The sequence below is a fragment of the Ceratotherium simum genome, chromosome 30 (genome assembly GCF_057802395.1).
Source record: "Ceratotherium simum simum isolate JZ-2026a chromosome 30, ASM5780239v1, whole genome shotgun sequence".
Taxonomy (NCBI): domain Eukaryota; kingdom Metazoa; phylum Chordata; class Mammalia; order Perissodactyla; family Rhinocerotidae; genus Ceratotherium; species Ceratotherium simum.
Genome location: NC_141929.1, coordinates 10,367,760 through 10,380,735, shown reverse-complemented (window position 1 = coordinate 10,380,735; position 12,976 = coordinate 10,367,760). Strand labels below are relative to the sequence as shown.

The following is a 12,976-nucleotide window of genomic DNA, read 5'->3' as shown; positions in this document are numbered from 1 at the left end:
CTTCTATAATCCTAAGTATTTGTTCAGGCAGGAAAACCCAAGGAGGAAAATCAAGGAGGTTGAGTGCAAGGAGCATACCCTTCAAGGTCATAGACCTTGGTTTCCTCACCTGGAAAAGGGGCCAATAGCACCTGCTTGGCAGGTTTCTGTAACAATGTGGGGCGATGTGAAGCTTGCGTCTCAGTTTGAGACACAAGAAGTACTTGATAAGTGGGGCCCCCTCTTATGATGACAACAACCACAGTGATGGTGCTATTCTTTCAAGTGTCTTATGTCAAATTCCCAATTAGTCTATTGATGCCTTAAGGGCAGAATTATGGCTCATAATTTTTCAAGATCTCCCCCACATCCCCAAAGATCTAATACTATCCTGGGCATAGAGTGGACTCTCCAAAAAAACCCAAATTGGCAATTGATCACATAACCACTAAACCCAGTTTCTGGCCAAGAGGCAACCCTATCATGTCTAGAAGTCATTTCTAACAGTCTGGAATCTCTAAGATTTCTTGTATTATTATTTAGCTTAAGCCTCTTATTTTTCTAAACATTTAGAAATCTCGTGCAATGGTTTCAACTGACCAAATATTTATATAAAGATGTAGATATAGTAAAAGAGTGGAAACAGAGAGATGATCCAAGTTGATGGTGCCATATGCAACTCACTAAACACTTATTTTTGTGAGTAAGAAAACTGGGATCTATTTTGTGGCTTATTTCATAATCTTGCAGAGATGTTGGATCAAATCAGGCATCAGAAAAGATGCCAGTACCAAACCAAGATGTCTTTGCTACATTTGCAATTTTCCCTCATGTTAACATGAAAACACCTTGCATGGTTGGAAACATCTAAAGGCTATTTTTTATTTTATTTTCCATTGCTTCATTCTCATGCTTTAACCCATACCTGTGGAAATTAGACTGTCACCTGCTTTTAGCATCCTGTTTTCTTTCGTGTTTGTAATGAAGCCCTCTGGGAATTGTGCGATTACAAAAATGAGTTACAAATCCTCATTGAGTATACAAAAGTCTGTAGCTGCTTTCCTTCTCTGTTTAAATAGTCTACAAAACAAGAAATAATTAGTCAAGCACTATCGGTAATTAAGCACATAAGATGAACATTAAACAAACTGCAATCTTGCATCATTTTGAAGGTGGATAGGCAGGTTTTCACACTTGGAATCCAGCCAAAATGCCCATCTTCATTCCCTTTGCTCCTTATTTATTATTGGCCAGGGAATTCACTGGCTTAACTTGCTGATGCACTCTTGCCGGCGGTTCATCTGAGAGTTCACGTAAGTGTGAGCCGCTCTTTTTTGACAACGCTACCATTGGGAAAGGATGATTTCAAAGAACTTGATATATTGAGAGTGGAAAGACAACGTGTTTCCCGAGCATGAGAGTGTGTTTCTAAGTTGAGATGAGCTCACAATTCAGAGAACTGCCCTGCCTTCTTGTACATGATATCTGCTCAGAAGAATCTAGAAACCCTGTTTCTGTTCTTCTGAAAACTTTCTCATTTTATGTCTTCAGGACCCTTGAGCTTCTTGAAAATTTTGTCTACCTAGTCACCACTGCACAGGCAAGCTCTGAAAAGAATTGCAGTCTAATTTAGTCAGGTTTTTCATGAAGAACAGAACTTCATTTATTTCTAGGTTTGATCAAAATATATTTTCAAGGAAAATCAGGAGATCAAAGTTTCCAACCCATTTAGACTGGAAAATTAAAAATTCATTCACCAAACACTTTGGAGTGCCTATTATTTGCTGGGCTCCTTGCTAGGTATGAGAAGGAGTAGTCTGTAGCCTCGAGGCAGTCACTGTCCAGCTGTGTGATCAAGCCAAGTTATGACTTGATGTAGAATACTGTTGTTAGATTGCATTGCATTCTTCCTAGTTCCGTGATGTGAAATCTGGGCAGACGATATTTGCACGTGATATGCTGGGTCTCTGTTACTCACTCAAGAAGCAATAGAACTATCAGTGATTTTCCTTCTGGCTCTTCTACCCCAAAATGATTCTTCACCTCGGATGGTTTTGACAGTGACTCTGTGGATATAGGCATTTTCTTCTGGAATTTGAAAGAACTGGCAGTAAATATCATTCTCCATTTTATCTGAGATTTCTGTTTTACTATTAAAGGTAAACGTCAAAGGCCAACACTTCCTAACATGTGTATAGTATGTTACAGTTTTCAGAGCCTTTGACAAGCATATCTAGGGAGCCAGGACAGTATTATTATCCCCATTTTATAGCTCCTGGGTAACAGGCCCAGAGAAGTTAAGTGACTTGCTCACGATGACACAGCAATCGGACAGGGCCGGGATGATCTATTTCTGTCTCTTTTCATCAGACATGCCTGCTGATAAAGTAATCCAGGCCCTATAGAGGTGGAGAAGGTTCATGTTGACACCATATATCTTAAATATGAAGTTTTTACAAGGCCATAATATATTTTTAAATGTTTGGGCATCCATGCATTCAGCAAAGATTTACTGAATGCCTTCTTCATAAGGGTACATAGACGTGATTGGGGCATGGCAGCGTGACCGGGTGAGGAAGAAGCAGCAGGGCTGCAGGAGACACGAACACCAGGAATTGGAACTCAACTGAAGGCTTCAGGACAGGAGCCACCTTTTTTGTGGTTTTCCTTTCATTTTAGTGTTCCACAGGCCCAGAAAATGGTAGGTCTTCAAGAAAAGCTTATTCAGTTGTTGGATGACACTGCATCATGCCTGGAATACAGAAGGACTCAGAAAATAGGGATCTTTGTAACTTTCCTGTAAAACTAAAATTATTCTAAAATAAAAATAGATTCTTTAAAGGAAAAAAAACACTTACTTCATGATAATTGTAGTAGTTAGCTCGTGCTCCATAACAAAAGACCATAGATTGGCTGGCTTAAGTAATAGAAATTTATTTTCTCACAGTTCTGGAGGCTGGGAAGTCCAAGATCAAGGTGCTGGCTGATGGGATTCCTGGGGAGGGCTCTCTTCCTGGCTTGCAGGTGGCCACCTTCTCACTGTGTCCTCACATGGCAGAGAAAGAGAGCTCTGGTGACTATTCCTCTTTCTATAAGAACATCAGTCCTATCAGATTAGGGCCCTACACTTATGACCACATTTGACCTTTATTACTTCCTTATAGGCACTGTCTCCAAATAGTCACACTAGGGGTTAGGGCTTCAACATAGGAATTTGAGAGGACTGCAATTCAGTCCACAGCAATAATATAAATTGTTATAATCATTTGGGAAGACTTATTAACAGTATCTACATAAAACTGAACACAAGTGTATCTGATCACCTAGCAATTCCACTCCTGTGTATATATTCACCAACAGACAAGAGCAAGAATATGTATAGCAGCATTAATCATGAGAACTGAAAACTGTACACTACCCACATGTCCATCAGAGGTAGAATGGATAAATAAATTATGATATTTTCACACAATGGGACACTACATACAATGAAAATGAAAGACCCACAACTAAACCCAACAATTTGGACTAATCTCACAAACATGATGTTGAGAGAAAGAAGGCAGATACAGAGGAGTGCATCCTATGTGACTATATTTATAATAAGTTCAAAAGCAAACTATCTATATATTAGAAGTCATAGGTAGAGACTGGATGGGGGCATGAGGTGGGCTCTCAGATGTTGTTAATGTTCTGTTTTTTGATCAGGGTGCTGGGTGTGTTCAGTTTGTGAAGATTTATTTAGTGACGTGTTTCATGCTTTCCTTTTTTTTTTGAGTGTCTATTTGACTCCAATAAAAAGGTCACCAACACACATAAAATCTTACCTCAGAATTAAATAAGGTCATGAATGTAAAGCATACTCAATACATTTCATTTCTTTTTCTGTTCTTCCCTCTCAGTTCATGCCTTCAGAGACCCTGCCGTGCCATCTGGCTATCAGCTGTGTCATTGGGAAGTGACTCCTCCCACAGCAGAGTGTTTTGTTCTTGACCAAAATGGCACCCGTGGGTCAATGGCGAGCGTCATGGCAACGGCTGAAATACCTCAAGATCTCCTTTAGTTTGTGGAGTTTACTAAATGGTCAACTAAGTCTTTGAGGAGCTCACTCAAGGGGAGGATTGGGGGTTACTAATCACTCCCCGCCTTTTTTATAGTTCTTGTCATTGGTAAATGGGAACGAAGCACCAAAGGAAAAATACTCTTGCCTTCTTCCATCTGTATTTTCTTTACTAAATTATCCAGTCTTATAAATATTTGAATAACATTTGGTCAGGATAAAATCTTTCCTGTCAGCTCAGTACAAGAACACTTTTTGGCTCCTGAGACCGTAACAGTCAGATAAATTAATATTGATTTGTTAGAAAATAGTTTTCACTCTGTCTAAACATCTTATTCTGGGCTCTTGAACCAAAATTATGAATTTAAAAGCAGCAAACTAGTTCTTCACAGTTTTCCCAGTGAAACTAATTATGGGCAGATTGTGAAAAATGTATTGGATGCAATTTCCAACATAGAGTTCTGCTAACCAAAATTTACAGAAACCGGAGGCTCAATGTCTGATTTATTTGAGCAAATTGCAATTTGGTAGACTGGAGAATTCATGTAAATAGTTTTTGCAATTTCCATAGGGATAACTCAATACATTAATATCTCACATATGGCAGAAGATGAAGGGGGAACCATTTTTAACTGATAATTTGATTTACCTAATAGAAGAATCAGATTTTTTTGTTTCCTTCTTTTTTTTTTTTTTTTTTTTAAATTTTATTTATTTATTTTTTCCCCCAAAGCCCCAGTAGATTGTTGTATGTCATAGCTGTACATCCTTCTAGTTGCTGTATGTGGGACGCGGCCTCAGCAGGGCTGGAGAAGCGGTGCGTCGGTGCGCGCCCGGGATCCGAACCCGGGCCGCCAGCAGCGGAGTGTGCGCACTTAACCGCTAAGCCACGGGGCCGGCCCTGTTTCCTTCTTACTTAGGTCTGTATATTAAAGAACAGCTCACTCATCTACTCCATAGATTTGCAGTAGGTAGAGTTTGACTGTATTTAGACTTGTCTTTTAATTACATCCAAATATAGAGGTGGGGATGGAAAATTGAAATAGTAAAAATAAGAAAATAAAACATTGCCCATACGCCCATGCCCATTTTAAACATTGTGGGTTTTTTTCTTTTTTTAATGCATTTATTTTTTGCCTCATGAAACTCTCAGTACACTTGATGCATTTAGTATCCTACTTTATTTACTCAATATTATATGAGAAAAAAATTCTAAATGTGATTTTTTGAATGGTGACTTAGCAAAGGAACATACCCTCCTCTTTTGGACATTTGTTTCTGAGTTTAAATAATACAGCGTTGAACATCTCTGTGTAAAATTCCTTGTGTGAATTGCAGATATTTTTAAAGATAGGTGCCTAGAACTGCATCTCCCATCTAAACTGTTTTGAGACCCTTGATACATATTGTCCAATTGCTTTCCAGAAAATATAAAAGATATTATAAGAAAAACATATATATAAAGGAAGTAATAAATGTAAATGATAAGAAAAATAGAGAAAGAATATATATATATAGGAGTAACTGCACAGGCAGCTATAATTAAATGCAAAGAAAAACTCTGAAATTCCCCATCCACATCAGTTGCGTGATAAATAGCTTATTCAATGTCCTCCCTCTGTTTTGGAAAGCATCATTATCGTCTTATAGGATGGCAGTGAATACCTATAGGGTCAAGGCTGCTTTTTCCTTGAACTAGTTCACTAAAGCATCTATAATATGAAAGTGAATATGAAATCCTTAAAGTTTATAGAGTCTGCTGGGTTGAGAAGGAGAAATTTCAGTTTTCATATTGTCAATCTCAAGCCTTTTCTGAAATTGGAAGTGACAGTCTAGCCGTGTGTATGTGTATAATATATACATATATATGTGTAATGGAACCTGAGTCTAGTGCTAGGTTTGGGGAGTGAACTATTTTCTACCATAGATTAAGCTGAACTAGACCGTATGTCAAAAGAGAGTTTCAATGTCAACTTAATCCATTGTCATAGCTGTAAAATGCTATTTCATTATACAAGCAATTCCCTTGTGGATTTCTCCTGACTCTCCATGCAGCTCAACTCTATTTTAATCTGTTGTGGCTTTTTTCCCTCTCTCCCAACTCCCAACATTTTGGAATCGTTAAATATATTTGCTTCTGAAGCACCTGTTTGATATTTACACAAATTATGAAAGTAAGATAGGAATGAAATGAAGGCCACAATGTATATTTACAAAAAAAAAAAAACTTAAGAAATAACTAAAAGCAATGCAACAACTTTCGAGGACATTTTAATCATTTTCTTTGGGAGTTGAACAAGTGGCTGAAAATCCCAAATTCCACTGCACAATGTGTGTGTACGTACGAAAGGGTCAGATATAATGATGTACAGGTGGATTCTATATAATAGCCGTGTTTGAATTCCCCCGAGCCTTTTAAAGATGAGGGTTTTCCAGATGTGACAAAAGAAAAGAAAATTTCCAAATCAAAATTCCCATTTGCCTTTCGGGATGTTGAATTTTCTCCACATTTGTGCAATTAAGGGTTTTGCTGAGTGAGCTTAGGACTCTGTCCCTTTAAGTGTTTAACAGTAATTGGTTCATGTCGTAGTGTTCATTGAAAATCCTAGACATTTCATGTAAAATCTTCTTAATGAGGGGATGAATTTTTCATTCACATTAGAAAGCTCACTCTGACAAACAATTTCTAAATAAAACTTTGGCGACATGACATCCCACATTGGACTTGACAGGGAGGACAGGTGCATTAGAATATAACTGTATGGCGATCCTTCAAGCTGTCAGCCATGAATATTTTATTTCTTAATGAATCATCTTTGTGAAATGAACTTTCTTGTTGTAGTGTCAGTGCCATTTACAACAAAAAGCTGGCTCCTTTTAAAAGGTGAGCTTCGTAAAGATGCTGATGCCTGCATAAAATGCTTAACCCTACTTGAGGTGTCGGGCAATTTGGGGCTCTGCGCTTCCCTTCCCTTCCTGAAAGTGACTTGAGCACTTGCTCCAGCTAGCATGACCACATTGAGGAGAAAGCTTTCCCTGATTCACTGCTTCTCTTCTCAGAACTCAAGTTCCAGGTAACCGCCCAGTGGCAGCCACTTTGGCCACTGAGTCCCTGTTGTTCTGAGGTGTCACTGCAAGTCTTTTAATTATTGTTTTGCAATCTAGTTTCTAACATCCTCAGGCCCACGAGGTGCTGTTAACTGGTGCTAACTGACAGCTCTAGGCTGGGAGCCTTTCTCTGCTCCAGGCTCGCCTCACTTCTTGATCTCAAAGATCACTTTCGTTTGTTTGTTTTGAGGATGGAGGAAACTTTCATTCTGACAATGGACTTAAATATCTCTCCACTGAAGGAGCCAAAACTTATTTTTATGTTGCCATTAAGAGTCTTCTGAGATATTGCTGTGGCTTGGTGTGGAATCATTTTGCTCATCTCTAGACACGATGTAGACAACAGAATCAGTTCCCCCAAAATAGCCTGGGGTTAGTTCTCTGCCTTTGCCACTAACTAGGTTGTTGGTACAGTTGTGAGATGATATTGATTTTCCTTTTTTTTTTAATTCATGGTCTTGACTGTGTTCTCAAGACTGCCTCATCATCCTGTTTACTTAGTCTGGTTTCTCTTCTGTTCCTCATAGTGGCTATTTCAAGCTTCTCCATTTTTCCCGAGCTCCAGAATTTGCCACCTCCCCCGATGGCCTTTCCTCTGAGACCAAAGAAAGCTTCACTGGTCAGTCCCTCCACACTACCCCCAACTTCCTACCCTCAACTCCCCGCAGAAACTGACCACATGTACCCCTCTCCAGGCCTCCTTCCCTTTCACGGTGATGTCCCTCTTCAGACTCAAATCTGGGGTCAATTTTGCCACATGTGCTGTGGACCCTCTGCTCGGTCCCAGCCTTCAGAAATATGGCTTAATCAATAAAGTAATAGGGGTCTGTACCCGGGATTGGCAAATCACGGCCATTGTCTGTTTTTAAAGTAAAATTATATTGAAATACAGCCAAGCTCATTCATTTGTGTATTGTTTATGGCTGCTTTCATGCTCCAATGGCAGATTTGAGTATTTGCAACAAATGGCGCACAAAGCCTGAAATATTTTCTCTCTGGCCCTTTACAGAAAACATTTGCTGACCCTGATTTATACCATGGGTCAGAAGCCTGAACCCTGCAAACTGGGTCCCCCATCTAAGGGTCTGCAGTGGAACCCGAGTGGGATCAGTGTGTCTCAGAGTAATAATTCCTGCTCTCGGCACTTGACACGTCACTCTTTCAGCTTCAAGTATTTTAGTGCGCTACGATAACCGTGAGAACTGGCCTGTGTCCACGTGGCTCCACGCAGGAGAAAACCGGGCCAAGTCTGAAAGCACTAAGCAGGCCCAGAGGAAATGGAATAAGCTAGAAATTTGCTGTTTTCCTTTTCATTAGGTTTAAGTGAGAATTATGTTTTTTAGCAAACTCTCAGTGTGGGCAGGTGACAATTTTTGCAGATATTTTTTTTTCCTCTCTTTCAACTCGTGCAAATACAGGTCAGGGTTTTGTTCCACATTTATTACAATAGCTGCCAACCCAAGGTTTTAAGACACGTTGTTCTCACCTGCAGAAAAAGGGTTTCGGTTGCAGTCTCTGGAGAAAGTTCATACTATAAGATGAATTTTCTATTACTTTCCACTGTTTACAAGTCATTCACATTATTTGGATTAAATTAAATGTGTACCATCTTCTAGCTCTTTTTCCAGAAAATAGATCTTTCTTTCTCTCTCTCTCTACTTAATAATAGGAATTTTCTGAAACCTGAAACCAAGTGGCACAAAAACATTGTATTTATTACAAAATTATTCCCAGGGACACACACACACACACACACACACACATTTTTTCTAAGCAAAATCAATGTCATAACAGTTTTGAAGCAAATATACACATGCACACATACATACCTTTGGTAAGAGAGGCAAATTTGCTATGGAGATGTGAATGCTTAAAAATGAAAGCCTTAAGAATAAAGACAAATGAAAATAAATCAATAAAAGCCCTCTTCTCACACTCTTGTTTGACCTCCTGGCTCTCCATCATTCTTAACCCTCATTTTCTTACTGAGCATCCCTCTCATCCTCTCTGGATCTTCTGAGGCTACTCCCCTGCCCACAGTCAGGACGGCTCATCCACAGTCGCTGTCTGAACTGAGCAGGCCTCCTGGCCTCCCTAAAATGTGCTGATGCTTTCACTTCCCTTTGCAACCAGCCCTTGTCATTGCTCTGTTTTGGTGAAGGAAGCAAAGCAAGAGAGAGTGATGGTGTCTGGATTTGGTCTGCTCACTCACCAGTATTTGCCAAATTCAGTCTTTCCCCAAACCAGCAGCCTGATCATGCATTATCTGAGTACCACCTTAGTACCACCTGAACCACCTGAGTTCATTCATGTTTTTACTGATCACTTTCTCACCTACGGTTTATTTTATGTAAATATGAACTTTAGCCCTATTCAAGGTAACTATATATAGGTAATCATGGGTTTCATGTCTTTTTGCTGCTACTCAGTAAAATGAATTCATTTACCACCTGATACTGAATTTCCTTCCACCAGGGGAACGAACCCTTCTTTGTTTCACACAGTTCGAGGCTTTAGGAGGGAGTACACAGTGGACCTCATTCTTCCACATTTTCAGTAAATCACAGGTTGCCTTTCCCAGATCCCTCCAAAGGATTGCTAGTCTGTTTCACAGGGAATAAAATGTATCCCAGGGGGATGAATAGAAGAAGCATTTAGACATTTTTGCTCAGAAATGAAATTATTTAAGTCCTCTTATTTCTTTTCTTTTCTGTAACCCCCTCCATGTACCCTGTTTTTCACCCCTGTTATCTCAGTCCCATCTGATATTTGAATAATAACGTGCAATTTCAGATTTCAGACCTATTATCTGTAAATCTCAGCATAATACTTTCAATTCCTGCCTCTCCTGAGTTTATTTTTTCCTCCTCCCCACACCCAGCTCTGCAAGGACTCTAAAAGATTGCACTTCATTAAATTATTTTTATAATGAGTTCCTGTTACCAGGGAATACAGAGTTAAAAAGGTGATCTCACTAAAAGTAATTAGCATAGGACCTGCTGGACCCGTGGAAGTGACTGGATCATAATCAATAGCAATATGATTACACCCATGCAGCAATTATAAATTATTTAAAACACTACCCCTAGGTTACTGACTAGTTGCCTTTAAATTAAATTCTCTGTCAATAATTGATGCAAAGAATTAATGTGAGAACACCTTCAGTTACTGAAACTTTTTTAAGGTGGCATAAAATATTGAACTGTTGCCCATCATTAGCAGCTAGGCTGTCTACTTGCTATAACATCCTTCTTTTCTAAATTGGTCAAGAAAGACTCTCAGATCTTGAAAGATGGCAAATGATTCTGAATCCACTGCTGGATAATCTTCTAAGGACACTGAAATGCCCTAATAGAAATTTTATGCCTGAACGCAAAAGAAAAAAAATAGCCTCTAAGTGATAACCAATTTTATTTCTCAATCAATTTTAACAAATATATAAGCAGACTTCGTTTTCTTGACTATGTTTCAGTTCCTTGACATGGCCAGTATGGGTTGGAGAAGGTCTTACCTCGCTGGAGAAATCATGGTCTAGGATATTTAAGCAGTCAGCAATCTTAAAAAAAATGTAGGCCTACAATAACATAAAAAGTATGTCTTTGATAAAATGGGTTATTTTCCTTGCTTAATTAGTGCCTTCTCTTTCTATCTGCACATTGTCACTTGTATAACATTGTGTCCTCTCCCACACTAATTCTCTACTAGCAATGAGAACAGTGGAATCTAGACACTCACGTAGGACATTCAAGGGTTGGAAAGTAGTCGCTCAATAGCACCCCTGGCTCCTGTCTGATCTCACCAGGCAAGAGGCACTCAGAGGACGGAAGTGATGCAAGAGATGAACCAGCTCTAAAATAAAGAATGAACTTCCTTCATTCGTGTATTCTAAGCCAAGCCCTATGCTTGAGTACAAAGCCTGGGTAAGATGTCATCTCTGTCCTCAGGCACTCACAGACAGGTTGACAGGAAATGTCCTTGACTTCTCCCTTAGAGACTGATAGAGAAACCTGGTTTACCAAACTTCTCTGGTAACCAGAGCAGGGGCCCACAAAGTAGACCTTAAGGTCAGAGAAGCTTCTAGAATCAGGAGACCCCTTCTCCATTTTGGTGGATAAACTGCAGCTACCCAGACAAACAAGGAGGTTCTCCAGGCTGATGGGGTGCCTCCCACACAAAGGCACCCAGAACTGAAATGGAATGACTCGCTCTAAGACTATGACTAGAAAAAAAAGAGGCCCCTCTGGACCATCCTATGCCTGAAATGAGAGATGACGTTCTTTTGTGTTTATCAAGCTCCCGGTGCCCTATGAGGCACAGAGTCAGGGCTTGAAAAACGTCAACCCCTTGCCTTTCCCCTCTTGTGTCTAGTTTGAATATTTGAGGCTACCGTACTGGCCTTCCCATTTTCAATATATTTCCTTTATTTTTAAATAGTTGAGACTGACCTCTCTCTTCTTTTCTTTTGCTTCTTTGGAAACCATCTCCAGCCTAAAACAAATGCCAGAAATGGAGAAGGGCGGGGTTATTGCCTAAGACACTTTTTCTCCCATCCACTCCTCTCTCAGACTCCTACTTCTTCCCACATGGCTGCCATTTTCCTTTTGGCTTGCAGCCATTGTCTTGTATACTGTTCTATTTTCTTCCTTGCCTGGGACACTCTTTTGTCTGGGACACCCTGCTCGTCCTGAAGGCCTTTCTAGCCCTGCTCTGTACTCACCAGCATCACTCTTGTTCCAGAAAGTGCTCTTCCTGTGTTACTCTTTAGTGTGCCTTTCTCTGCTTCTCTCACCTTCACCCTTCACACTTTCTGTTCACACAGGTAAGAGGAAACTAAATTCAAACTGTGTCTTCTGTTTTCCAGCAACCTAGAACAAGACTTTCTAGACAGGTCTTTTGAGTTGGTGCACAATATTTTCCTTGAAGAATTTGTCACGGGCTGAGCAGATGTCTTGTTTGTGATGTACTTGAGTACCCAGTACCCCCAAATGCCACAGAATGATTTCTTTTGCTGTGGCAATTTTTAATGTTTACTTTCATTTCCCAGTTAGCTTTTATCTTTTAATTTAAAAAAATTATACAAGACATACACACACCTAGCTGTTGTGTTGTGTTGGGACTGAAGCCTAGTTCCTTTGTCAACTCCAACTGAGCAAAGGATGCCCTCCCCCTCGCCATGTATACTGTTGAACATCAAGGTTACTGATTTTCAATGGTGTTGAAGCATGTAGATAATAAAGCCCTAGACTGTTTTCTTTGGCCAAATTATTGTAGTCAATGTATCTACTAGTTGGAAGTGCATGGACTTTGGAGACCAACTTTCTGCTCTACCTAATTCATTGCTGCACCTGCAGTCCGGCCTGATTCTAATTTTTAAGTCAAGATGATTGTCTTCTTTTTATTTCCATGAAGCAAACTCATTAATGTGTCTGGGGAGCAACGTGGTTCTCACACCTGCCCAGCCTGCTCATGTGTTTCTCAAGGCTGAGTGAGGCTGTGGGAAGAAGAGAGAGGATGGGAGGCCATGTTAGAACTAAACAGGACTGAGGAAGAAGACAGGATTGAAACTGTGCCTAGCAAGTGTTTACAAGCACATGAAGTTGACCTTCAGACCCCAGGACGGGCAGGCTTCGGTTTTCCACAATACAGTTCTTTCGAGAAAAACGATGACTAACCAAGCAAAGTGCGTAACTCACTTCTCAGAATTTCAATCAGAAATTATCTGATGACTGGACCGATACTAATTACCATTGTTCCAGCGGATCCACCCAGGCACCTCAGTGACTCGGTGTGCAGAAGGCAGAGATGCTGCGCATCCTACGCATCCTGCGC

The 12,976-nt window shown here is 40.0% G+C and overlaps 1 protein-coding gene across 3 annotated transcripts in view; it reads left to right on the top strand.

Moving 5' to 3' along the window:
* Positions 1–12,976, top strand: part of WWOX (WW domain containing oxidoreductase) — a 950,804-nt gene that overhangs the window by 652,472 nt on the left and 285,356 nt on the right. Inside the window, exon 9 of one of the 3 annotated variants that reach the window (XM_087419898.1) lies at positions 3,882–4,687. The exons of the other annotated variants lie outside the window; for them this stretch is intronic. Coding sequence (XP_087276024.1) covers positions 3,882–3,941 — 60 coding nt within the window. The 3' untranslated portion in view covers positions 3,942–4,687. Of the gene's footprint in view, positions 1–3,881; positions 4,688–12,976 lie in introns of those variants that run through there. 3 annotated transcript variants of the gene reach the window in all.